Source organism: Colletotrichum godetiae, assembly GCF_030913485.1.
Source record: "Colletotrichum godetiae strain CBS 193.32 chromosome Unknown BDP55scaffold_48, whole genome shotgun sequence".
Lineage (NCBI taxonomy): Eukaryota > Fungi > Ascomycota > Sordariomycetes > Glomerellales > Glomerellaceae > Colletotrichum > Colletotrichum godetiae.
This window is the reverse complement of record NW_026851296.1, coordinates 119,457-144,101: the sequence shown is the minus strand read 5'-3', so window position 1 is coordinate 144,101 and position 24,645 is coordinate 119,457. Positions and strand designations below refer to the sequence as shown.

The 24,645-nt window shown below is 52.8% G+C and overlaps 10 protein-coding genes across 10 annotated transcripts; 4 read left to right on the top strand and 6 right to left on the bottom strand.

The window, feature by feature from the left end:
• Nucleotides 1-257: 257 nt before the first annotated feature.
• Nucleotides 258-2,199, bottom strand: BDP55DRAFT_676393 (SET domain-containing protein). Its single transcript, XM_060575818.1, has 4 exons — nucleotides 1,933-2,199; nucleotides 1,279-1,880; nucleotides 988-1,221; nucleotides 258-928 (listed from the first exon to the last, which is right to left on the bottom strand). The coding sequence occupies exons 1-4, from the start codon at nucleotides 2,063-2,065 to the stop codon at nucleotides 476-478; spliced, it is 1,422 nt and encodes a 473-aa protein (XP_060425310.1). The 5' UTR covers nucleotides 2,066-2,199; the 3' UTR covers nucleotides 258-475.
• A 776-nt stretch (nucleotides 2,200-2,975) lies between these two features.
• BDP55DRAFT_296446 (uncharacterized protein) lies at nucleotides 2,976-3,774 on the top strand. Its single transcript, XM_060566586.1, has 2 exons — nucleotides 2,976-3,573; nucleotides 3,640-3,774. Exons 1-2 carry the CDS (start codon nucleotides 3,156-3,158, stop codon nucleotides 3,651-3,653), a joined length of 432 nt encoding a protein of 143 aa, XP_060425309.1. The 5' UTR covers nucleotides 2,976-3,155; the 3' UTR covers nucleotides 3,654-3,774.
• A 120-nt stretch (nucleotides 3,775-3,894) lies between these two features.
• On the bottom strand, nucleotides 3,895-6,230 carry BDP55DRAFT_560652 (uncharacterized protein; the record flags this gene model as incomplete). The annotated part of the gene is made up of 3 exons (XM_060570007.1): nucleotides 3,895-4,315; nucleotides 4,403-5,834; nucleotides 5,903-6,230. 3 exons carry the CDS (start codon nucleotides 6,228-6,230, stop codon nucleotides 3,895-3,897), a joined length of 2,181 nt encoding a protein of 726 aa, XP_060425308.1.
• Nucleotides 6,231-7,618: 1,388 nt separating this feature from the next.
• Nucleotides 7,619-9,799, top strand: BDP55DRAFT_635951 (uncharacterized protein; the record flags this gene model as incomplete). Its single annotated transcript, XM_060572841.1, has 1 exon — nucleotides 7,619-9,799. One exon carries the CDS (start codon nucleotides 7,619-7,621, stop codon nucleotides 9,797-9,799), a length of 2,181 nt encoding a protein of 726 aa, XP_060425307.1.
• Nucleotides 9,615-11,179, bottom strand: BDP55DRAFT_296443 (2OG-Fe(II) oxygenase superfamily protein). Its single transcript, XM_060566585.1, has 3 exons — nucleotides 10,402-11,179; nucleotides 9,950-10,337; nucleotides 9,615-9,881 (listed from the first exon to the last, which is right to left on the bottom strand). The coding sequence occupies exons 1-3, from the start codon at nucleotides 11,061-11,063 to the stop codon at nucleotides 9,822-9,824; spliced, it is 1,110 nt and encodes a 369-aa protein (XP_060425306.1). The 5' UTR covers nucleotides 11,064-11,179; the 3' UTR covers nucleotides 9,615-9,821.
• Nucleotides 11,180-11,646: 467 nt separating this feature from the next.
• Nucleotides 11,647-13,957, top strand: BDP55DRAFT_676384 (NCS1 nucleoside transporter). Its single transcript, XM_060575817.1, has 2 exons — nucleotides 11,647-13,287; nucleotides 13,363-13,957. Exons 1-2 carry the CDS (start codon nucleotides 12,130-12,132, stop codon nucleotides 13,861-13,863), a joined length of 1,659 nt encoding a protein of 552 aa, XP_060425305.1. The 5' UTR covers nucleotides 11,647-12,129; the 3' UTR covers nucleotides 13,864-13,957.
• On the bottom strand, nucleotides 13,958-17,434 carry BDP55DRAFT_676382 (uncharacterized protein). Its single transcript, XM_060575816.1, has 5 exons — nucleotides 16,482-17,434; nucleotides 15,960-16,351; nucleotides 15,689-15,910; nucleotides 14,499-15,636; nucleotides 13,958-14,444 (listed from the first exon to the last, which is right to left on the bottom strand). The coding sequence occupies exons 1-5, from the start codon at nucleotides 17,194-17,196 to the stop codon at nucleotides 14,146-14,148; spliced, it is 2,766 nt and encodes a 921-aa protein (XP_060425304.1). The 5' UTR covers nucleotides 17,197-17,434; the 3' UTR covers nucleotides 13,958-14,145.
• Nucleotides 17,435-17,927: 493 nt separating this feature from the next.
• BDP55DRAFT_560733 (ribosomal protein L27) lies at nucleotides 17,928-18,929 on the bottom strand (the record flags this gene model as incomplete). Its single annotated transcript, XM_060570016.1, has 2 exons — nucleotides 17,928-18,598; nucleotides 18,701-18,929. The coding sequence occupies 2 exons, from the start codon at nucleotides 18,927-18,929 to the stop codon at nucleotides 17,928-17,930; spliced, it is 900 nt and encodes a 299-aa protein (XP_060425303.1).
• Nucleotides 18,930-19,139: 210 nt separating this feature from the next.
• Nucleotides 19,140-19,848, top strand: BDP55DRAFT_676376 (uncharacterized protein). The gene is made up of 2 exons (XM_060575815.1): nucleotides 19,140-19,444; nucleotides 19,506-19,848. Exons 1-2 carry the CDS (start codon nucleotides 19,282-19,284, stop codon nucleotides 19,697-19,699), a joined length of 357 nt encoding a protein of 118 aa, XP_060425302.1. The 5' UTR covers nucleotides 19,140-19,281; the 3' UTR covers nucleotides 19,700-19,848.
• A 386-nt stretch (nucleotides 19,849-20,234) lies between these two features.
• Nucleotides 20,235-21,143, bottom strand: BDP55DRAFT_732354 (uncharacterized protein; the record flags this gene model as incomplete). Its single annotated transcript, XM_060579933.1, has 2 exons — nucleotides 20,235-20,980; nucleotides 21,074-21,143. The coding sequence occupies 2 exons, from the start codon at nucleotides 21,141-21,143 to the stop codon at nucleotides 20,235-20,237; spliced, it is 816 nt and encodes a 271-aa protein (XP_060425301.1).
• Between the last annotated feature and the right edge of the window lie 3,502 nt (nucleotides 21,144-24,645).

Genomic DNA, 24,645 nt, shown 5'->3' with positions numbered 1-24,645 from the left:
ATATCGGGCACCCAGAAGTACCTATCGGGTGGAAATATCCCCCGTGGAGCTAAGGACTGGTCAGCTGAAGTGCGGGGGGGGGTCTTCTGGAGTGAAGCGGGCTCGTTTCTCTGGCCAACAGCAGAGAATGGCGAACCAACGCTGTGTTGGGAGGGCCGCAGTTGGTGGGCATGTGTCTGGCTGTGGCGGTGTGGCCAAGGGCTGGATCAGCTGGGATTTCCGACCTATCCGACGGAATGGGCTCCTGATTGCGAGGTGGACCCAGGAAACGCTTTACCAAGCAAGAATGAAAGGGAGAGGAGACAGCAACTTGTGTTTTCGGAAGTAAATATCATGAAGCGATGTAAATGGGATGGCTTGTGTGACGTTGAATTTGGCATTTTACAGCGAGGCAACTCCGGAGCAGATGAGCGCGAGGCAACTGCATCCGTTCCCGCCAAAAAGTATTCCCCCACTCGTTCTTTACGGAGAAAGACTAATGTCGCACCCTCTTGGAAGCTCTGTCCGTCTCTTCCTCGCCAGTAGCTTCCTCCACGGTACCACTGGTACCCACCACTTGAAGAGCCTCCTTTAGAAGGCGCTTCTCGCCAAGTCGTACCTCAACAGCCATCTTCTGGCGAGGTGTTAAGCTGCCTGACGCCAGCAGGGCCTCATCCTCCTCGGTTGTTGTCGGGTATTGCGCCAGAAGCTTTTGCAAGGTCAACACAACAACGTGCTGGTAGATCTCGTCACGTTTCCGCTTGTCGGGAATGAGATCAGCATTCATCTTCTTAAGAAGCTTCAAGATACCCTTCAACTGCTCCTCAAGCTCGGCAGAAACCTCCTGGACCTTGGCGGGGGTCGTGAGTTGGCCCTCCGAGTCTGGCTCTCCTGACTCACGCTCGAGGACAAAGACGTCCTCGAGATCTTCGGGGTCTATGTACTCTCCCTATTCTCCCGTTAGATCGTTTGTTTTTTTCCTCCTTCTTGAATATGTTCGGTACGTACCACTTGCTTCCAGACCTCATCAGTGAGCTTCAACTGTTCGTTGAGCACGGATTGCACAAGATCCCAGGGAATCTCTACGACGTCGTAGCGGGAGTGCTTAGGAGTGATGTAGCCATATCTTCTGAGCAACTCGGAATTCGGGTGAGGGCCGTAGTAATTGAGGATCTCCTCTCCCGCGCGAATCGTTCGGAGCGCGGTGACGCTCAGGTCATCGTCGCCGTGATTGACGTGAGCCTTCCGAGTCATTAGCAAGCGTGTAGTGTCACCAACAAGAAAACAAGGTTTACTCACATTGAACTCCGCATCAGCGTTAAGGATATCGGCCATGGGCACCATACCCAGCATCGACTTGCCCTCGCGGTCCTCAACCCATTCCTCTTGCTCTTCTTCCGGTTCCTCTTCGTTCTCCAAGTCAAAGGCGTAAGCCATGATGATGCTGCCCATGCGGTGAGCCAATTGCAGGAGCTCTGCTTCGGCCAATTGAGAGGCACCTGCAGGGTAGAAGATGGCTGGGTTGGCTGCGATGACCGACAGAATTCGCGAACGGAACATGTCATCGGCTTCGTCCTTTCCAATCTTTGACAAGACAGCGCTCCCCTTGAGAAATTCGAGCTCAGAGGACTCCCAGAACATGAGTGTGTCAAACTTCTCGGGAAGGACCTCGAAGTAAGGCTTCCAGGGTGAAGCATCGCCCTGGAGGTACTCGTAGATCATCACTAGGATCAAAGAACCCCATGAATCGAGGGGCTCATTCTCCATGTCTTCGTCGTCCCCGTCATTTCCTGTGAAGACTTGGGGAATCTTCTTTGGAAGCTCGGATGTCTCGACATTGATGATGCTTTTTCTAGGGATGGTGAAAAGTACTGTCTCAGGTGCAATGTCCTTGGTGGCCACTGGGAGTTTGTTAGTGAACGGCGTCATGTCAACAAGGTACAAATGACCTACCGATTCCTCGTCCGGCGTTCTGGCCCCTTAAGTCGACGATCTGAATGTCATCGTGGAAAGTGGCGCCCGGCAACGACTTGAACCACAACAAAAATCTTTGCGATGTCGTCTGGAAATCACCGCCTGCTGCCATGGTGCCGACCAAAAATGGATGCCAAAATAGCGACACAATTTTATGAAACCTGAAGTATATTGAGATGTGAGTAAGCGAGATATGTCGTTGTTTGTTGTTACAACAATTCTATTCGTCCTGGTAGAGCACGTCGTCTGAGATTTAGGGACCAGAATTTTCACTACGATAGAAGTACTGTGCGCAGGACTTTTCTTAGCCAGCCACACCGTGCTGTCCGGGCCCCACTTTCCTTGCATCTAACACGATGTTTTGAACATTCTCTTAGTACGGTCAAGCTGCCAGTGACGTATGGGAAAGATTAGTTGTGTACTTTTTACTTATGATTACCTATTGCAAACTTGTGCAAGAGATATCACGAAAAGAGGGCGGATGAATGATTTTGGGTGGCTCCTTGGAAATCATCAGCATAGGGCGTCTGGTTAATGGTGTCTAGCCGATAAATACTTGGTTACCACCGCCGAACAAATGAACAACAAGCCGTAGCCGTTACGAAGTCGGTTACCCTAAAGATGGCATTTTTCACCTTCGACTTCATGAAAATTGTAGATCTTCATCCACTACTTTTCCCATCCGCTTTGAGGACCAAACGAAAATTCGAACGGAAAGCAACGTCTGGCGGCCACAACCAACATTCGCTCAAGAGACAGTGACTCCATGTCTAGACACACAGCGCGGCTTTCAGCCTCCTGAGTGTTCTTAAAGAAAATCTTCGAGAGCAGTACTTAAGCATGTTTATGTTTAGAGTTTTGTTATGCTTAAATCTTAATTGCAATTACGACAGTTCAGGATGACGGTATGCCTAGATTCGGGCACCGGAACAGGGGCTTTAGACTACCTAAATGGGCGCATGTCAGCACTTGTGATGAGAGCTGCCTTGTCTACCCTAGTAAAACTCCACACTGTTGTCCTCGTCCATTGGATGCCTGGAGAATTCCCTGGCAAGTGATCCGAGTTGAAACATTCAAATAAGCTGAACAAAAGCCTCTCTGCGCCCGTGTCAACATTGCCTTGGCTAGGAACCCACACGATTAACTAGCACCTTACACACCCACCACAAACAATATCATCCCATATTTCTAGACATCCGACTATGCGTCCTCCTCTGGCACTGCCGTCTTTTCTGTTGACCATTGGTTTTGACCAGCCGAGACCAGCCGCAACTACGCCACCGCTTCCGTCGGACGCCACGCCTTGGATACCCCGTGCGAAGTGCCTCCATCGAATGGGCGACACCATAATCGCTCAAGCTCATTGCGGGGATAAGGAAATTTTGCGACCATGCTTTCTCGACGCGCCTAAGAAACTTTCGGATGACTACATCACTCAGTGCCTGTTGGATGCTGGTTGTGGTAAGGGCCAGGCCAGCATGGAACACCTGTGGATAACCGTTGCCTGTCTTCGAACATTTGGGAACGATTGGGTCCATCTCGAACACCCTGATGATCATGAGGTAGATTTTCAATTAGGCGATGGCGATTTGAAGCTGAAACGGGAAGAAATCCTTGCTGGTGAGTATTCCCCTCGGTGGCAGCCTACCTTAGGCTACGAACAGATGAAGCTGATACATCAGAAAGAACACCGTAATTGAGTGCCCTCAGTCAAAGGCATTCGACATGGACATTCGTTGCCGTATCGCATTGCACACGTCTCTTCGTCGGTTACTGGGAAACATTATTCATGAAGGGGAGCTGAGCGTTTCGGTGGGCTAAGAGGAGCGTTGTTGTTGCATAAACAATTAGTTCTTCCTCCTAAATTATTTTCCCAGTGACTTGATATTGTATTATCTAGAATCAATGCAAATGAGATTCTACTCCTCCTCAATTGCGCTATCAGATGCTACGACCGCCCACTTGTGAGGTTTCGACAACGGTCTCATCAGACGTGACCATCTGGCGACCTTCAAAACGAACCCTCAGAGACTTAGAAGCACCTTTGAGTTCATCCAATGGCCGAAGCCCACCGCCTGCTCTGGCACGAGAAACTTCGTCAAGGGCGACAAACATTGCCAAGGACGAATTTTTGGCTTCCCGGAACGCGTAACGCTCCTCCCTGCTCGATGCTTGGCCGCTGTTCAAGTTGCTTTGGCTGATGATTGTGAGTGCCAAGAAGAGTAAAGCAACTCCGATTTCAACGGCAAGTACGGTTATCCATCCCCAGGTGATGTGTACGTATGAAACCTGCGTCAATGCTTCGCCAGAGATGTTGAAAGAGTTCGCGGTGTACCTCAGTGGCCGATTGACTCGCATACTGCTCAAGTAGTGAGGGTCAGAGAAGTTACAGTTTTGTTGATGGCGGTCAAAAGCAGTATGATAAGCTCTTAACGAATAACTGACTTACTGTGATGACAAGCTGGTTGCAATGTTGGTGTGAATATTCTCCAGACAAGTTTGGCGCAGAGTGGAGTTGATGATGTTGTCGATCCCAAATATGACAGTTTCGAAGAGAGTCTTGATGAACTCTTGTCCACGGAAGAAAACAGCTGTATCCCGATACTCTTTGGTGACGTAGCTTGCACTAGCATAGCCCACGGCATCGGTCTTTAACATGGAGGACATCGTTTCTAGTGAATAGTAGCTTGCACTGAAATGCTCTTCCTCAAGTGTCGAGTTATCGCTCAGCCTTGTCAAAAATCTCGGATCTTTGAGTTGTAGTGTTTCGTGCCAACGGTCGACGCTTTGGTTACACGTACGCGAAGCTTGCGCAAGAAGTGCCTTGCACCGCATATCAAGAAAGAAGGGATCTTCTTGTTCAACGGGTACAGCAGATGTCTCGACGAGAGTGGTTGTTTCAATGCCCATGGAAATGTTTGTCTCATACGTCTGGACGCATAGATGATACATGACCTCCATTGCCTCGTGACGAAAATCGTGGATTGCGCCGATGGCGTCCGACGCAAATGGCATTCCTACCGCTTCAGAGATCTCTTTCCACCATGTATCGTTAAGCTCAGTCGGGTTGGTGTAGATGACGGTGAAAGATGATATCCTAGTTTTCTGAAGATCTCTGTCGTCTTGGAAAGCAAAAGTCTCACTCCCGTTGAGCATATCGACCATGGCCGACATTGGTGTTTGGTGAGCCATTTCCAAGCCGCTAGGGAGAGACGCTCGCCACACCTTTGCATCAGGGTTCGGATAACCAAGCACAAGAGTGTCGATCATGTCAGGAGAATCAAATTCCTCGACCCGCAAGTGTTCGGTGATGTTTGCCGTCTTCACGCAAACGCCCAGAGACTGGTACCGTTCGAAGGTGCAGTTGCCCGTGGAGCAGAACGCTCCTGTGGGTGCAACAGGCTCCCGGAAATTGGTGGTGTCTGACAAAGTGGCCAGTATCAAAGCATGTCGTGACCCTATGTTCATGCGATCGTCCTCGGATGTCATATTACGTAGGGCTGGAGCCTTGGCTTCCTCTCGTGGGGCCACAGAGTCTTTGACGGGATACTTGATGGCAAGTTGCGTAACAGGCGAAGTGAGGGCGCTAATGACCATCAGAAATGCACCGAGAGAAACGAAGTGTTTGTGTCTGATGCGTTTCAACAGCATTACCGACCCCCAAGGCCCTCTACTCGCTTGGTCAAACAGATGCAGGTCGTGAAGAGGTCTGTCTTTAAGGAACCATGACCATTGCGTCTGACCTATTGCGACTGATACGGGAAACAGGAAGGCCGCTTTTGCTAGTGTTGTGAAAAAGGCCAGAAAGGTATTGAGAGTGATATTCAGCGGCCAGTCTGGTAAAGGTTGTTGGTCGTAGCTGCAGAGGACCGCCACGATCACTAAAGCCCAAATGGTTAGTTTGTGTTTCCACAAGTCTTCCCTGATTGCAAAGGCTCGACCAACGTACAAAAGAATGAGGATACGCTGAGAAAGATGTAGAACAACTCCCAGTTCCAAACACGCCACAGCGGCTTAATCGCAAAAGGTGCACATCCTGACTTGTTGGCATTATCGTCGCCCAAATAGCCTTGTTTTAGACTTTGATATCCCCGACTATCCAGGGTATTGACCGTGGATGTGGAAACTGGCTTTCTGTTGATTGATATGTTTATAGCAGGTAAGTCAGACTTCGGCCGTGCCGTGGAAGTCTGATCGTATGGAAAGGCTGTAACTAAAGGATTCCCCTCAATCTCGGTAAGCGAACATCTAGGCTGGTAATGTTCTCTTCTAGCCATGACTGGGCGCACAGCGCTGCCAAAGCTCTCGCACGAGACAGGCGTGTCTGGTATCCCGTGAGCAGTGATTCAGTGTGATCAATCTTCGTTGAGCTCCTACCATGTGCTTGGTCAAACCCAGGTGATCCCTTTCTCTCGCGCGAGATGAAATGTGGGATAGCTTCTGCGGACACTGGTCTTGAAAGCCGCCCGCGAGGTTCTTCTTCGGGATCAGAGTCCAGCCCACTTTCTGTGAAGTGGCTGTTTCTTTGACCAAACATGATGGATCGACGCGTTGTGAATTTGTTTTGTTTTAACAAAGTTTCGACTTGTAAAGGGCAAAATGGCGTAGAGGTACCTGGCTGATTCTTTATGAAAGTGAGTCCTTGTCGGCAACTCATGGCTTGGCGTTGGATCATCATTGGAAAGACTCGGTGAAGTACTACAAATGGGTCCTTCCCGTGGTCGCCAAGTACAACATGCAGCAAGCCAGTTCCCAAACCGTAAACCTGCCTGCGGCAGAGTACCATTTGTTCTGAACTCCCACCAACCAACTCTATGACCAGTTGCTCCACCTGGAAATCCTAGGTTGGACTGCATACGAGGAAGCAAAAGATGGAAAGCAATTAACGCAGGCTGCTACGCCGTGAACAAATATAACACCGTTATTGTTGGAGGTAGGTAGACAAACGAAGCTCGTTGGTTGTTGGTCCACTCAATTCGGACTGGGCTTCGCCTCTCATGCAGTTGGAGCTCAGTTTACCTGCCCGAATTGGGGCATGGAGCTGGGGTCTGACAAAGGCCGACGAGCAAAAGGGACTTGATGCTACCTTGACCTTTTGTGACTTGCTTGATGAATCAATTATGAAAATAAGGATATATCTAGTAGGCACAGTCTCTGCCAGCTTCGTAACATTCTGGATGATTATCACCCAGCTAGGAGCCAGTTGGGAAGTTCACTGTGCGTCAGGCTTCAGTCGATATAAGCTAAGACAAGAGAAATTTTCACAGGAACTCGGCAGCTCGCAAAATGTCAAGTCTCTTTTCCGTTCCCCTTTTGGCAGCACGAACGTCTTCATCTATGGGCTGGCTATCAGATGGATCGATTGCCAATCAGCACTACTGCAATGCCAATGTCACAGCCCCACGTGATGCCACCCTCGTCTGCAAATGGTATGCAGGCATCGAACCACGAAACCAGCGAGCGGGGTACTGAGCCTAAAAGTTGTCGATTCACAACAATGATTGTCACAAGTCAAGCTCTGTTTTTAGACCTTCCAACGACCAACTTGCGTTGATTTCAGGACCTGTTTCCCAGCCTACGGGCACGTCATACAGGCCTGTTGCAAATTTGACTCTTTGGCCGCCAATCTTTCCCCCTTGGCGAGGCACCTCGTATCTCCTGGGTCATGTCATCACTGGGACAGCGGCTTCTGCCTGCATGGGTCTACAAGACGGAAGAATGTGCGATATGCCTATCCTTCTTCTCCACTGACATGCCACCCGGCCCGGACCCCCGGACCGGACTTGATCCCAAATTCAAACCCGACCGCCGCTTACTGGAACCAGAGTACGAAAGCCGTTGTCACGGCTGCTGGGTAGCTCGTTTCACAATCTCATTCTTCAGTCATATCCTCGAGGATGTGGACTCGGAAAATATGCGCGATGCCCTTTTCTACCTCGATGCAAACGTTGATGGCACAAATGTTGTTCTTACTGCGAGAAAAGGAAGGTCAAGAGGCGGTTACGTACTATCAAAACTGCAACTGCTTAAAACAACACTACCACCGGCGCAGGGTTACATGGAGTCTTGGCTGCGATATGTAATCTCTTTCCTCAACCCCAACGCTTACAACCGGCTACCCGTATATGTTGCCCATGCCTACGAGTCTCCTCCCATCGTAGGTCACACGGGATCTCAAGATGCTTTCAAGAAGATCTTCACTTGGTTCGACGACTGTGTCGCGCACCATCCGGACTGTGGCAGTGGCCTCAGTATACACCCAATGCCAACCCGCCTCATCGATATCTCGGACAGAGACAACATGCTATTGGTTGAAGGGGTCACCAAAAGAAGCCATTATATTGCTCTCAGTCACCGATGGATAGAAGCTTCCAAGATGCCACGATGTGTGAGCAGCAACATCGGGTCGCTGAAGACGAATGTCCCTTGGTCTTTTCTTACCCGAAACTTTCAGGACACCATCGTATTCATCAAGGATTTTGCCTCATGGTATGCAAAAGGTCACCCGCACGAAGAGCCCATCCGATATGTCTGGATCGACAGCCTGTGTATCGTCCAAGACAGTGTTGCAGACTGGGATGCAGAATCAAAGCTGATGTGTTCTGTCTACGAGGGTGCACTCCTAACAGTCGCAGCGGCGGCCGGACCTGATGGCTGCTTTGCTGAAGCTGAGCGCGTCTACAAGGGATTTGACGTTACCAATCCTCACCGCCAGAACCCAAGATTGTTGCTGCGAAAGAGGCTACCGGATCACGAGAATGAGTGTGAGATGGCCGAGAGAGAACACGTCATTCAACAGAAGAGTCTTCGTCCGCCTAGCAGGCTAGACCTGATGACGAGGGGATGGGTGATGCAAGAAAGACTCTTATCTCGTAGATTCGTCGTCTTTGCGCCCAACGAAGTGATGTGGGAGTGCTACGAAGGCTCGCAATGCGAATGCGGCAGGCTTTCTAGCATGACGGGTCAGCTGAATCTTAAGGGAGAAGAGGGCGTGATGAGTCAGTACAATCAGGCATCTTACCGGTACTATGACTCTAAGCGGGCAGATGATCCGAACTATTCGTTCCTGCCGATGCCGCTCAAGATGGCATACTATGCCTCATTAGACGACAAAGGGGAGCACGCGGCACGAAACCTCCGTAATTGGTGGCGCCGGCTGGTTGAGAGGTACACGACACTAGACCTGACTCAGGAGTCAGACAGGCTACCCGCGATAATGGGTCTCGCAATCCAATATGGCCGCCGGACTGGACAAGAAATGGAAAGCTACCTTGCTGGGATCTGGAGAAATTCTCTCCCTTTGGACTTGCTATGGCATAATGGGAATCCCTCCATGGAGCCAATCTCCGAATACTCTAAGAACAAAGGGCCACCATCGTGGTCCTGGGCATCTTGCCGTGGTAAAGTGAGAATGCCTCGAGAGGGGAGCTTGTCGAAGTTGACGTACTTCGCTGAACTGACTTCTGTCAACGTTGGCGTGCGAATCGCGGTTGGCATGAGATGTCCTGTTTTCACTGGCTTAAGTAAAAGAACAAGAGATGAAACGTTTCCTATTGTTGTGCTGGACTACGCTCCTGATAGAGCGACAAGTCTTGCTACTTCGGTCTGGGAGGACGAGGCCAAGTTTGCCCTGATTTCAAGAGCGGGTGAAGGCGATGAGACTACCTGGATGTACCTTCACATCAGACCCGTTCATGATTTCGAAGGTAGCGGCATTACATACAGCCGGATAGGACTTCTTGAACTGGCAAAGCGCAGATGCCTACGTAATAAGGCCACTTGCTCAGATATACTGTTAGAATCGTGTTTTAAGTCGGGAACAGTCGAAGAGATAGAATTAGTATAAATAGTAGCGCTTTTAAACAACATCATTTCGAGTCTTTTGATCTCGAGAACTCAAACGTCCGTTCAAATCGCAAACGACACCACTACATGACCAAATCAGTATCACAACTAGCAATTCCGCATAGACTCAAAAGATGGCTCTGCAACTTACATCGCCACAGCTAATCGGCTCATACTTGGGCGGGTTCTTCTCATCTGTGCAGGTAGGAAGCACAGAACACTGCTCGTTGTGGTTGAACCCAAAGAAGAAGGGCATAGAATACCGGTCCTCAGGGGCGTAGTTGAAGACTCTGTGCACCGTCGACTTGAATCTGTCATTGGACAACCGCTGCAAAAAGTCGCCAATGTTGATTACGAAGGTGTCAGGGACGGGCGGCACCTTGATCCACTGGCCGTCTTTTGTGAGCACCTGCAGCCCGCCGACGCTGTCCTGCCAGAGGAGGGTGAAGCACTGTAGGTCAGTGTGAGCGCCCAGGCCGACGTCGATCGTGGCATCTTGCGCTTCCGTGTTCTTTGGGTAGTAGTTGCAGACGCTGTCACTGTGGAATTGTCAGTCTGCTCAGCGGAATCGGTATCACAACATGGCTCGTCTCAGAGACATACCTTCCGGGATACGTCACGACATCGTCAAAATAGTTTTCAGGCACATCCAACGCCAACGCAAAAGCCCGAATCAAGCTCCTCGCAAGCGTCAGACAGCCCTGCCAATACGTAATCATATCGTCCTTGAACCCAGGTAAATGGCTCGTGCCCTCCCAGACAAAGTCCTCATGCTTCATCCACGGCTTCACCTTCTCCGGCACGGCATCCGGGTTCTTGGTCTCGGGATCATACCGTGGATCATACCGAAAACTGAACCCCTCACGATGATCCTTGGTCTCCGTCGGCGAAATCTGCGCAGCGCGCTTCTCGGTCCACCCGTTGAAGAACTTGGACTTTTTCTGCGTCACCAGAGCCTTCTTCTCATTCGTCTGCGAGAAAAAGGCCTGCGCTTGTGTAAAGGCCGCGTCAATGGTCGCCTTGGGGATGCCGTGGTTCTTGATGTAGAAGAAGCCCGTATTCTCGGCCGCTTCTCGGATGGTGGCGGCGAGGGCTTTGCGCTCGGCTTCGGTGCCGCGGATGTTGGAGAGGTCGATCACGGGGACCTCGGCGGCGTTGCAGTCTCGAGGCGGGGTCTTGAGAACGTCGCGGTAGACGGGGCCGTAGGCGGACATGAGCTCGAGCTTGTAGCTCTCTGGGGCGGTCTCAGTTATCGTGGTAGACATGATTGCGGGTTGTGAGATTGAAATTGGTCCAGTTGAGTTCAATTGTTGAGTTGAGCTGTTTCGGAGTCTATCTCGAGCGAAGTTGTGGTCTCCAAGTTATAGAGTCGAGGCAATGGATCCCCTTTTGAGTCTCGTGAAGTTGTCTCTTTTTGAAATCAACACTCACGATAAGTATTCCGGCATAAGATTTAGTTGTGTCAACTCCGATTAACGCCTCCGGGTGAACTAAGTGCTCAGACGGAATGAATCAAACCTTGTCCGGTAGTTGAGATGTCGTCCGGCGGTCTTAGCCGGAGATCGTCTGGGATTTGGAGAGGAACGAATGGCACGATAGCCAAAGATAATGGCGTGCGACGCGGTTCGCTGGAGACAATCGGGAAATCCGCTCAGCACGGCCGCTTATCGCTCTCGGGGGAAATGGGCCGACAACGGACCGTGTGGGGTACGGGGTTGATTCCCGTCTTCGGAGCCACAGGGGTCCTTCGTTTCCCGGGGGTATCTCTTCTCCCCGTTGACTTAAATTTAGCCGATCCTCTAAGTACTTGGCATGAGCTGAGAGGCTTTGGTGAAGCTTGGTCTTACTGTAGTCCTTCACATATGGAATAAAGTAGCTGTATACAGGACTACAGTTCACGCAATATGATATTCGTAGATACCAAGGTAATACAGCAATGGGAAAGTTCGTTTTGTGGTAGGTTGCACATCGTGTCGACCATCGAGACTCGTCAGCACCCCTGCACAGCTTATCTCCCCCACATGAACCGCATGCCTCCGGTATCTCGAACTTGAAGGATCTAGTATCTTGGGTTATCAGCATGCAGCAGCCGATCGCGACTCCATAGCCGACATGATTACCATTCTGTCGGGTGTAATTTGGTATAAGTCGCTGTCAAGGCAGCATTGAGCTCCTCTGGGTATCTCCCTTTTGCATTTGCGTTCATGCAACTTGTACGGGTGGGCGGGCATCACTTCTTCAACCGTGATCATCACAGTTAAGCATCCATAGTCGAGTATCATCCGGCCTCGGGAATCAAGCGTGCCTCAACGGCGCACCCCCCCACACAAGATGGGCATCCTTAACCGCCTCCGCGTCCCCGCCGCCGGCGGCACCTCCGAAATCCACGGCCGCGACGCCCTCCTCGACAACGACGACCTCCGCCCCCTCAAGCTCGCAGACCGCACCTGGACCCAATGGACCTACTTCACCTTCTGGTTCTCCGCCACCGCCACCGTATCAAACTGGTACGCCTCCTCCACGGCCCAGGCCCTCGGCCTCTCCATGTGGGAGTCCCTCGCCTGCGCTTTCGGAGGGCAATGCCTCATCGCCGCCATCATCACCCTCAACGGCCGGCCGGGCAGTTGTTACCATGTCGGATACCCCGTCGTCTGCCGCGCCGCGTTCGGCGTCTACGGCGCGTGGTGGCCGACGTTTAATCGTGCCGTTATGGCTATTGTCTGGAATGGTGTGAATGCCGTGCAAGGGGGCCAGTGCATCTACGTAATGCTCCACGCCATCATCCCGGGTATCGCAAACATTCCCAACACAATGGGCGAGGGATCGGCGCTCACGACGGCGGGGATGATTGGCTTTGTCATCTTCTGGCTCATCACCTGCGCATTCCTCATCATCCCCGTCCCCAAGATGCGCGGGCTCGTCTACGCGAAGTTGTGCGTCTTCATTATCTCCGCCGTAGCGATGCTCGCGTGGACGGCCACAAAAGCAGGCGGTCTCGGTCCCGTCGTCCGGCAGGGCGGTACGGCGACGGGGTCGAAGAGAGCGTGGCTCATTGTGCAGTTCCTGATGCTCGGCGCGGCCAACTGTGCTACCTTTGCGAGTAACGCTGCCGATTTCCAGCGGTATGCAAAGAAGAAGAACGACGTCATTGTCGGTAACCTCTTCTGGTTCCCCGTGGCCAACTTCATTGTGGCGGCGGTGGGAAACCTCGTCTGCGCCTCTAGCGAGTTGATCTTTGGCGAGTTGATTTGGAACCCAGTGACGCTACTGGACAATCTCCAGACGGCCGAGTACACAGCTGCCAATCGAGCTGGCTGCTTCTTCATCGCCGGCTGCTTCGCTTATTGCTGCATCTTCAGTTCCATCTTTGAGAACTCCTTGCCGGCTGGTAACGATATCGCGGCCTTGTTCCCCAAATATCTTACAGTCCGAAGGGGCTTCTTCGTCTGCGCCATCATTTCGTTTGCCATCAACCCTTGGTTCCTGCTGGTAAGTCTCGTCGAAATTCTGAGCTCTCAACAGTTCTCGACCCAACTGCCAAGTACCATAGCTAACAAGCGCCAGGGCTCTGCCTCCGTCTTCGTGTCCTTCCTCTCATCCTACCAAATTTTCCTCTCTGCCATCACGGGCGTCCTTCTAGTGAACTACTACATCATCGGCCGCGGCCGCATCAGCATTCCGGATTGCTTCACGTCCATGAAGTCAGGGGCCTACCACTACTCCTACGGCTGGAACATCCGTGCCTACGTCGCCTATATCGTCGGCATCATTCCCAACTTTTACGGCTTCCTCAACAACATGGGCGTTTCGGCCCCCGACGGCGTCACGAGGTTCTACTTTTTTGCGTACTGGGTTGGGCTGTTCCTGTCCGGGTTTACCTTCTGGATGTCCTGCAAGATTTGGCCACCCCCGATCATGGAGGATGGATGGGTTGAGCCCAAAGATTATATAAGGCCTGAAGAGCTGGAAGGCGAGGGGCAGATCATCGAGGCCGTCGACATGCCCCATAGCGGCGAGGTGGTGGACTATGAAAAAGGTCTTGGTGAAAAAGCGGCGCAGGTGTGATGCGATGAACTATAAAGCTGCTGAGAAGGCGACACGACACATGAGATAGACCCGTCCTGATAATGCTAGTCAAAAAGAATGTCAAGATCCCGAAAAGGATCGCAATCTGATTAATGATGATGGGAAGCTACCTGCTAAAGCCCAGCAAGAAGACTCCAAGCAAGTGGCCTGGGATGCATGATGTCTCGACCGTATGGTGTTCTAGAGACTAGGCACGGTATGCGGGCCTCTGTGACTCCTAACGCCTCCTAATTCACGCTCAAACCCAAAGAAGCATTCGCTCTAAAAGGACGAAACAGTGGTGACGTGCACCACCGCGTCGACATAGAGTCGATTCCAAACAGTGCAGGCGGTGCCGGGCTTCATCTTGAACATTCCGTTCGGGCCCATTGAAAACGGCTCCGTGTTCTCGAGCTTCACCTTAAGTTTGCCCGCGGCCAGGGAGCAGATGCGGACTTTCTCTGACTCGGCGGTCCATTCATGCGACTCTCCGGGCTTGATGACGATGACGTTGAAGGATATGTCCTCAGAGACAGTCACCACTTGGTTGCTCGTGAGATAGGAGTTGGAAAAGGCCACATCTAGGACATAGTAAGCATCATTTTGTAAGTTAGATGAGAACATGGAAGACGTACTCGTTGCAGATTCGCTGCGTTCATCACGAATCCGGCCTGGGGCAACTTCCCAGTCTTCCATTTCCAGGGTGTCGGCTGGCATCGGGTCGCCACTAAGCGAAGAGGCATGTTTTATAGGCATTGATGACTCGGCAGCAAGTGGAGTAGTAGCTGCTGAGTGCCTCGTGATTCTCCTAGGCGGGTTAAGGGGTGGTTGGCTATCAGTTTTGTGAACGCTTGAAGCCGGCTGTGTCGATGGCGGCAGGGAAGAGGTAGCCACCGGAATAGAGGTTTTGGGAGGTGGCTGAGATGCTGGAGGATATGGCAGGGCATATACGTCAGCAGCGGTTGTCGCAGACGCGGAGCGGGTTGCAACCGTAGATCGTGTAGGTGGTGCTATCGGAGTCACTTGTGGGCTTGATGTTCCTTGGCCCGAGGACAAGAAGGAGCAATTGTTCCTTTCTCTGCGGAAGTTGGATCGCCACTGACATCCTGAGCAGGCCTTGTTTCCAATCTCCTTCAAGAAACCAGGAGCCGCGGCGGACATGACGACGCAAGGCTGGAGAAAGTTCTCAAAGGGATCACTGTGCTTGTAGCACACGTGGCAACATGGTGTCGCAATATCGCCAGTAAGGAAGATCAGAAGCGCAACTGTGGCGAGGGGCGCCAAGTGTCCGATCCCAGTGTATTTCAACTTCCAAGCTTGAGGTAACAAGCGCCGTCGAGGCAGCTTGAGCAGCGCCTTCACGTCCGGCCTCTCTATCGGTATTTTATACGCCGGAGAAAGATGGCCGGACAGGTACGTGAGTAGTGAGCCATCCGAGACGGCAACGCTTTGGCTCAAAGGCGGGGCCACAAGAGGTGGCTTTATAACCGTCATGGCATTCTTCAGATATGACTTGGGAATAGCCCGAGATGGGGCCGGATCCACAGGCTTCGAGGTCGGACCCCACGGGGCTGGGTTCGGAGGTCTGGCCGGGCCCGATACAGGCTTATAACCAGCAGCCACTGGCTCCGCCAAGGGAGGCTCGTCGCCCCGAAGCAGATTCTGCGAGACTACAATGGGAGCCGCGTATTTCGTGCCCACCCTCTTATAGTAGTCAACGAACGACAGGGTCCCATCGAGATTGTCATTGAACTTGGAGCTGCGATGTTTTGCCTGTACTCTGTTAATCTTACTGGGCTTTGGGATCACCGAAGAAAAGACTTACGCAGAAGTGTGCTCCAAGCCCGTTCCACTTGGGAAAAATGACGCGGCAATTGCGCACCGGACAGATGTAAGGGTTTTTGGGGTCAGAATGGAACTTGTAATTTGTAGGGATGATGGCACCACATGTGGACTCGATGCCGTTGGGCGTCCTCCACTGCAGATACCCGCGAGGATGCGGGTTTTTCGTGAAAGTAAATTCTTGGTCGGAGCCTTGGGACGTTGGCTGCACACCTGTTAGTGACACTCTGTGGGCTAGACAGTGCTTCTCTTACCAGGGTGGCTTTTGCAGATGGCGTTCCCGTGGTGTCGATATCCAGGTCTTCTGCAACCTCTTCCTCTTCGTCATCATCCGTCACGTCATCGTCAGTCTCTGCTTGATCCTCGTAGTCCACATCCTCGTCCGAAGATTCAATGACTTGTGCTTGTTCCGTCGCAATCGCCGGGGACGAGCCGTCTTCGGTACTTTTCATGATACTTGGCCTCCCGACCCCGAGGGCGTTCAGCAGGTCCTGCTCCGTAGCAATCGCATTTGACGGTTCATCGGGCGATTTTATGGTCGTTGCGCCATGAACACCAGCATCCGTTGCCCGCCGCTTAGCATCACCCTCCGCCAAGTTCCCGGTCAGAGAGTGCTTTCTCTTGGACGACGCTTCGGATGCAGATCCTGCGAGGTGTGTTAGTAAATGGCAACTTCGAATCAGTTCTTCCGTGAAGCGCCGTCGAGAACAAATCTTAAACGGAGTGCGCCCATGAGGCTCAATCTGGCATGAACTGAAATGAGCAAGTTGACTCACCACCAAGCCAGTCCTTTGCATTCGCCGACTGTCCAGCAGAACTTGATTGACCTCCAGATGCGTTACTAGAGGCCCACGAATCTTGCAGAGCCTGGATCTTGGCATGCCGCGCAAGACTCTTCTTCTTGCGCGTCATGTCGGAATCCGAATTGCCCTCCGAAACTACCGCCTCGGCCTTGACTGCTAGTGGATCTTCGGGGTCGGGCTGAGCAATGTCGCTCACAATGCAAGCTGGTTCCGGGCTGCCTGAGTGCGAGCTACCGCTGTCTTCGGAAGCTTCGGTACCTGAACTTGGTTGAGCGGATTCTAGCTCTGGTGTGTTGGTGTTGCTCTCAGCCTGAGCTTGAGCAGGGGCAGAAGCAAGAGCAGGAGCAGGAGCAGAAGCAGGTGACGATGGAGTAGGCGCCGTAAATGCCTTTCCGCCTAGTAAGGAAGTTGCCCAAGGTGGTGCCTGTCCTCCATAAAGACCCGGCCTTATGAGCGGTTTCGATGCTCCGGTCCGCTTCATCTTCCTGCCCGAAGGTTCCCCACTGCCGGAGGCGGAAGAAGGCGACTCTGTGCGGGTGGCATGGTTTGCTTGGGCTGTCGAGCCCGTACTGACTGGTGATGCGACGTGGTTGAATGAACGTGAGAGCCCAGATGGTTGTGTGATCTGAGCGTTAGATGCCATTGTTCGAATCCTTTGACTTGAGAGATGAGGTTGCTGCCCACTCATGCAGCTGCACGCGCACTTCCAGATTGGAGATGCTGCTGCGGGGGTCGAGTCCAGGTCCTGTCACTTTCAACTGTTTCGCATCGAACTGGGGGAGGCAAACGGTGGTTTAAGATGCATATGAAGGTCAGGTATTATAGCAAATAAGAATTAGATTTCGGCAGACGTCTGGGCGTATGATCGTGAAGAGCAATGAGAGAGTGAAGAGAAGGTTGAAGGTTGAAAATGGACGTTGAAGGAGACGCGACGGGGAACGCGACTGCTGGGAACGCATGTGGCTAGGTTCAGGTATCCTTTCCCCTAAAACTGGTGGTTGGGTACATGGCAATTCGACAGGTGCTTCCCCCACACGCGACCTCGACGGGAAGTCGTTAAAAAAAGTAAGTGCCAACGGCTGTACCGAAGAGCCCCTTTCCACTTGCAACAAGGAAAGGTACCTCAGAGTGTCGATCTCTGAGCTGCTTCGGCACCTGTCTAAATATCTGTCTTCATGTCAGAATCCTGAGCTAGATCTGGCTGATAGGCTGGGAATGCTAGAAAGACTGTATCAGCATGCAGGTTGATGGGAGTGACACCAAAATCGTGGATGCTAGTATGGATTTGTACAAGATATTCTACACTCAAGATGACCCCCATGACATTTACGCCTCGGTAGCCATGATACACATCATCCCAATTCGCCTACTCTCACATGTATTTTCCACTCATGGCCCAAGCAAGACGCAGTCGATCGACTACCGCTTCTTCTGCGACTTGGCAGCCTTGGCCGCCACTTTCTGCGCCTTCTGCTTCTGCTTCTTCTGCTTGGCCAAAGTGGCGGCGTTCTTCTGCTCCGATAGCCTCTTGGACGCCGCAATCGTCCACTCGTCCACCTCCATCGCCGCAAACTTGGCCTGCGCCTCCCTCTGTCCCGACAAGTTACGCTCCCTTGCGAATCTCTTCTGCCTCAGCTTGGCCTTGCGGCTCATGCCGCCAATGTTCATCTTGACCAGCCGTCCGATGCGCCAGTTATCCTCGCGGTACGAGTAATCGTCCCGCAGCTTCAGGACTCTCGCGGGCTGGGTCGGCGCGCCCTTGGCCGTCCGGGGCGCGGGCCGCACAATCTGCGTGGGGATGCCAGAGGCCGAGATGGCGGGCGTCTCGACGGGCTTGGCGATGGTGTGCGCCGACATGTTGAGCTTCCGCTTGCGTTCGGCGTGCGTCGGGTAGGGGAGGACGTCATCCTTGTTGAAGACGACACCAATGTATTTCCGGTCAGGGTGGCGCGCGGGATCGCGGTAGTATTTGACGTAGCCCGTGGCCATGGCATGGATCGTGTGGTCACGGCCCATGATGCAGTTCTCGCCGGGCCACCAGAGGGAGCCGCGCTGCTTGTAGATGATGTTGCCGGGGATGACATACTGGTCTGGAGCAGGTTATTAGTATCGAGCTCTCAATGGTGGTGATGGCCATGGAGTTCTCCACTGAACCCAGCCCAATGTGAATGACAAGAACAGAACAAACGTACCACCAGTGCGCTTCGCTCCCAGCTTCTTCGGTATCGTCCTCTTGGGCGCAAGCTTGTAGGCACCCTGCGACTTGACGGAGGCGTATCTTCGTCCGGCCACGAGGGCGTTGGCGGCATCGGCGCGGAGGAGCTGAGCGGCGATCGATGTCGTCGATTGGATCGGTGCGGTCGTCCGCAAGAGACCGGCAGCAGCGGCCATCAAGGGCCGCTGCAATTGGAATAGACGCATGAGGTGTGCTTCGTGGACGAGCTGCCCATATATCGTCAATTGGCAACTCAACTGGGTATTGCCTTCTCGCCAATTGAAGCTTTGCGTGCACCAAGGGAGATGGGCTGAGAGTATTTTTCCGGCTGAGTCAGCGGGTTGCGATAGCGATAAGGATTTCGGGGGCGGGTCCAAGATGGCCTTTTGGACAGCTCTCCGTAGGCGCATTCGCGCAGACAGGCACAGGTTATTGCGAAATTGCACAAGACGACGACGAACACCTCGAGCGGTTACCTTGATCAAAATCACGAGAGAAAATCCCGAGAGGACCTGCTCGTACATTCATTCTGATACCTGAAAACACTAAACCGACGAAATGCGCTTCTTCGCCTCCCTCCCGCTGGTCCTCCTGACCCTCATCAGCTCGGCCCAGGCCCAGTTTGGCTTCTTCGACCAGATGTTTGGCGGTCAGCAGCAGCAACAGCAGCCCCAAAATGTCCCGAGCGACTCATCACAATACCAGCAACGATACGACGGATGTAGGATATATCCTTTAATCCCTCAAAGCCTCTAGAAATACCCCATTACTAACGAAAATAGCCTACTGCGAACACTACCTCTGCCCCGATACTCTCGCTTGCGTCCACTTCCCCCACCATTGCCCTTGCCCGTGGCCCGCGAACCAGGACAAATTCGAGCTCTCAGACGGCAACCGGATCTGCGTTTCGAGAGGTGGCTTTGCTGCAGGCGAGGCGGCGAGGAAGATTGAGTTGGCGCGCAAGGGTCTTTTGTAAGCAATCATGTTGCAGAGATAGCAGGACGAATAGGCATTGCGAGGCGCATATACGTATCATGACTCTTCCATGATACTTTTTTCTGGTTTCCTCTTCCCATGGACCACAATGATGGATATCATGAGACAGACAAGAGTTGATAGGACAATTCAGACTCTATTGAAAGTGCCAGGTTCTGGCCGAAGCAAAAAGCCTACTTAGTCGTGCTGAAATACTCCTCTCCTCCACTGACGGCGGCAAAGACGCTGCCGACGGTGAACAGGAAGCAGGCTGCTGCAGTGACTGCGAAACTCGACGATTACAGACACGAAGGCCCCGGAACGCCGCTAAAATCCCCATTCGTGATATCCACCCAGAACTCCTTCTTCGTGTGCCACGCCGTTGCCGGATGCTAATCTCCATCTCGACTCCAAAAAGCGTCAACAGTGCGTGAAAATGCTCGTAATGCGTCTCCCGTGTCGTCCTCCTCGGTACGGCGTGCCGGCTAAAGGAGAAATCAGCCAGCGATATCCGCCGCTCAGGCTCAGGCTCAAGTTCAGGCCTGGCCATTGGTGGCCTCACTCGGCCGGGGAAGAGCAGGGACGGGAGGCGGCCCGGCGCGGGCGGCGCGCTCTTCGTCATCTTCTTCCTCCAGTTCTTCGGGGTGGCCCAACAAGTGGGCCACATCCTTCATTTCGTAGTGCTTCTTGCGCAACTCCTCGAAACGACGGTGCTTCTCCCGCTCCTCGGGCGAAAGGCCGGCCAGCTCATCATCGTCGCCGTGAGCACTGGCGTTCTCGTCGACGTGGACGGCCTTGAGGGCTTTTTCCTTGGACGACTCGCTTTCCGGGACCGCCTCTTCCGGCTCGCCAAGCGACATGATAGGGATATCATCCTCCACGCCAGGACCAGCACGAGCTGTGCGAGGCTTCCTCTCAACGTTGGGGTCTTCCGACATTTCCTCGTCGTCCGAGGGGTCCTCGGTGGGATCGTAGTGCTTCGCATAGGGAGTCTTGGGCTCGTCAATCTTCATAGTTGACGTGCGCTCCTGCTCGGTCAGGTAGAGGTTGGCCTCGTCCCACTTGAGGCGCTGGGATGACTCGAGATCTTGCTCGTCGTCGTCACCCTGCTGGGAGGGGGTTCGGCTGGATTGACGGCGGGAGCCCGAGGGACGTGCGGCAGAAGAGGAACGGCGGTGGCCAGCGTTGTATTGGGTGTTGACGAGGGTGAGCTCCTTCTCGGTGAGGTCGGCTTCGCCGGGTGATGTCGGGGGCGACTTTTGGTACGAATTCTTGAGAATACCTGCAGTAGGTAGTGGTCAGTCATTGCGAGCTTCTCATTCAAAGTTGGCGTTGAGGTCTTCGATGACCGATACCATGCAGAATAATTACTCACCTCTGGGTCGCTTGGGATGGGGACCAGGAGGGGAATGCGTAGGGGGGCTGCGTTCGACGATGGCGGCCATTTTCAAGGTTTATGTAACAACGGCAGACTAAGCTGAGTTAGTGTGCGAAGAGCTGGAATTTGGGTGAAGCAAAGGTAGAAGTGGTGATATCTAGTCTCGTGAGAGATGTGTCGGTCAGGTTGTTGGCTTTTTAGTTGGGTTTGGATCAGCTTGGGTCGGTTGGTATTAGGTGAGGTGGGTAGAGGGTAAAATAGCGGGGTTTTGAGAAATCTGGTGACGAAAGGCGATGGTTTTGTTCAGAGGTGCTGCACTGCTTGGGGTGTTGCGTGCAGGCGTGTGCAGGCTTGCAGCTGGGTCCTGAGGATGACGAGGGGTGGTGGTTCGTGACCTGCAGGGTGCGGGCAGCGGGTGCTTGTGCGGGTGCGCCGACCAGGGGTGTGGGCTGAGCTGTGCTTCGGAGCTGGGTAGGAAACCTGGGACGTACCTCTGCTTTTTTTCCGCTCTTTTTCTTTTCTTGGGTTGAACGGTGGAAGGGTGGCTCGTGATGTTTGTGAAACAGGGAGATTGTTGTATTAGGACCAAGATTGTCGGGATGTGTCGAAGAAGAATGTGTAGAGGTTGTCGGGACGATCAGGGTTATGGAGGATTCGGAAAGAACAGGAACCCAGGACTAAGGTAGGTAACAAGAGTCGTGAGACTGGCTGCAAGATGATGAACAGATAGAGGCGTGCTGAGGGACTTTCTTGCCGTCAGGAGTGCTGGAATGTCAGGCAAATGACAGCGGTGTGGTGGGCAGGTGAGCAGATGCGGCAGAGGAGCTGCCTTTTGAAGGTTGTCATCTTGTCTTATACCACTGGGCCATGGGCAATTGGCAGATGCAGCTCTCCCAGGACACCCACCCCTCATTGGCGCATGGGAAAAAGTCTAGACTCGGGAGAAGATGGCAGAGCAGATGCACCACAGCTTATGGGTTCACTCTGTCACCTCAAGCTCTAATTATTCTCGAATACACAGCAACATTACACCTCTCTTCCCCAGCTGAGGTTGCATTCTCGAGCTTCTTCATGGCTTGCCTGCAGAGGCAGAGACACAGACACAGATAGATAGATGGCGAGAGAGATGGTGAGTACTACTTGGAATCTAGATGCTTAGCAGCTGGAAAGTGCTCGTGTGAGTGAGGTGGTGTGTAACGTAGGTATCTGCGCAACTGCGGTATCCGGGGATGAGAAGGAGGCTGGGGTGGCCTTCCAATGGAAAAGAACTCACCTCACTTAGTACCTAGTGAGTGAGGGTCTCAGTCACCTTTTTCGGGTCCCACTCACCAGGTACCTTGGGGATTCACTCGGGTCGCTTTTGGGTGCCTCTCACCGGCTCACGCACCAAAGGGCCGCGTCTTCCGCGTCTGTCGCTTCCGAGAAGCTAGAAGGTGATGATGGATCATTGACGTCGGGGGTCACTGCAGATATAGTGGGTATGCTTTCAGCGTCTTCTACCTAAGCGACCAAGGCAAGGCACAGTCAGGCAAGGCTGGGCATGTAAGACACATCAGACCTTTGCTGCGAGGGTACGAAGTAAGACTCAGGGTGATCTCAAGACTCAAGAGGTACCTCCCACCATGACTTGGGAGTGCCTTATGCGTATCTTCATGTTTGTTTCGACTACATTAGCATGTCCCGAGGTTGGGCTTGCTTGGGCGTGTTTGGGCTGGGAGCCGCAGTGAAGAAAAAGGCCGCCGTGGGTCAGGAAAAGGCGAGTGGTGGAAAAGCCAGAGCTCTTGCCGCCAAAGGTATCGAGTACCTTCATGACGATAAGGCATCTTTTCCCCTCCTTCAGGTATCCATTCCCTTGTGCCTTGTATCCTGAGGTTCAAAAGTCTTCCAGGTTCTCCATGTGGAAAATGGCAGGTGTGGACCCCGACCCCTGGGTCGCTCCTCCGCCGTTTGGTTGGTGCTCAACGTGCAGATGGTCTGCGCATGGGATCGCGATCGGCCGCAGCCAGGTGCAAAACAGCAGCGTGCCAAAGACACGGAAGGAAGAGGCGATGAGCGGCTTCCCGCTGCTGCCTCGTGCTGTGTCGTGCACCGCCCGAAGTTGTTCCTATTTCCAGATCACATCCATACCTTGCTTGGTACAGGAAGGTTAATCTGACTCTCACTCTCACTCTCACTCTCACTCTCACTCGCACATGTTGTGTAATTCACTTAAGCCAATTCAGCCCTTCTCATCTCACTCGACGACCCTGAAGCTAGGTTCAGCTCACATGCCAACGCCTATTGACATCGAGTAAGACGTAGGTATTCAACTTCTGTTTCTTCTGCGACTCATGTCATCTTAATGAAAACCAAGCCAATTCGCGACACGACCCTCATCTCCCAGCCTCCAAACACACTTCGCTACTGAAGAGACTCTATTGTCTTGCTTACCCCCTCACACTCTGCCTACTTTCCAGTGACTCTAGAGCCTCCCCACCATCGTGACGACGTCATCCGACATGCATCATCCCTCGTCAAAATCCATACCATCCACTAACCTTACCACTCCCCACGATGGCTCGCTTTCTCTTCCCTCGTTTTCTACGCTATCCCCTCACTCTGCTCACTGCTCAGAGCAAACCGCGGCTGTCATCCCATAAAGTGACCTCATGCCGCATCTCACAAACACACCCACAACCAATCCCATTTCCCCAACCTCACCAGTAAGATCCCCAGAGTTCATGCACTCCAGCTCAGACCAATGTAGCGCAAAGTCATCATCGTGTAGATAGGTATCCTCGGGCTCGCTCCTCCATGGGCTTCTGGACTGAAGTCCATCGGTCCATCCACCCGTCATCAAACGCCCCGGCGCGGCCCACTAAACCTCCGTAGCATGGCAGCGTCATTCCAGAATCTGGGGTGCATTGTTCCCAGCTAGCCTCTACGCAGTGCTCGTACACAATAGTTTCCATCCGCACTCATCCAATAATCTTCAAAGCCAACAAGTTCATTTCACGCCGGCCGTTCTTCTTCAGCGTTGAGTGTTCAAACCTGCATCTCACAATTGCCGACTTCCATGTCCGAAGCAGACAGGAAAGTTCCACTGCCCGAAGGTAACGCTTCCGGACAGCCAAATTTCAGGCTCGTAGTCCTTTCGTCAACGTTGCACCTCATCTCTCCGAAACACCGGGCCCCCTCAACACATGTTTGCTTTGACCTCTGATGAACAAAAACCCTAAATGATCCTCTCCCACACACGGCCCGGTCTCGGCCGCCGTTGACTTTCCCGCTTCCGGCCCTCATCCCGCGTGGCGTGTCCCGCCAAATTGCCCCAGTGTCCACCGCATGGTTTCGACAGGAGGATTCTTCTCTGGAATGATACAAGGCCACCACACATTGGATGAACACCAACAAACAAGTTCTTCTATTGCGGGTGATTTGTTTCTGGTTTCTCATCCAAGCCTCAGAATACCCAAGAAAGATTCGCGCGGTTTCCTGTCTGCGAGGTTCAAGTCCGTGAAAAGAGAGGTTGCACTAAACTACGATGATTCAACTGGCTATGAGGAACATTGCCCACCAAAAGATTCTTC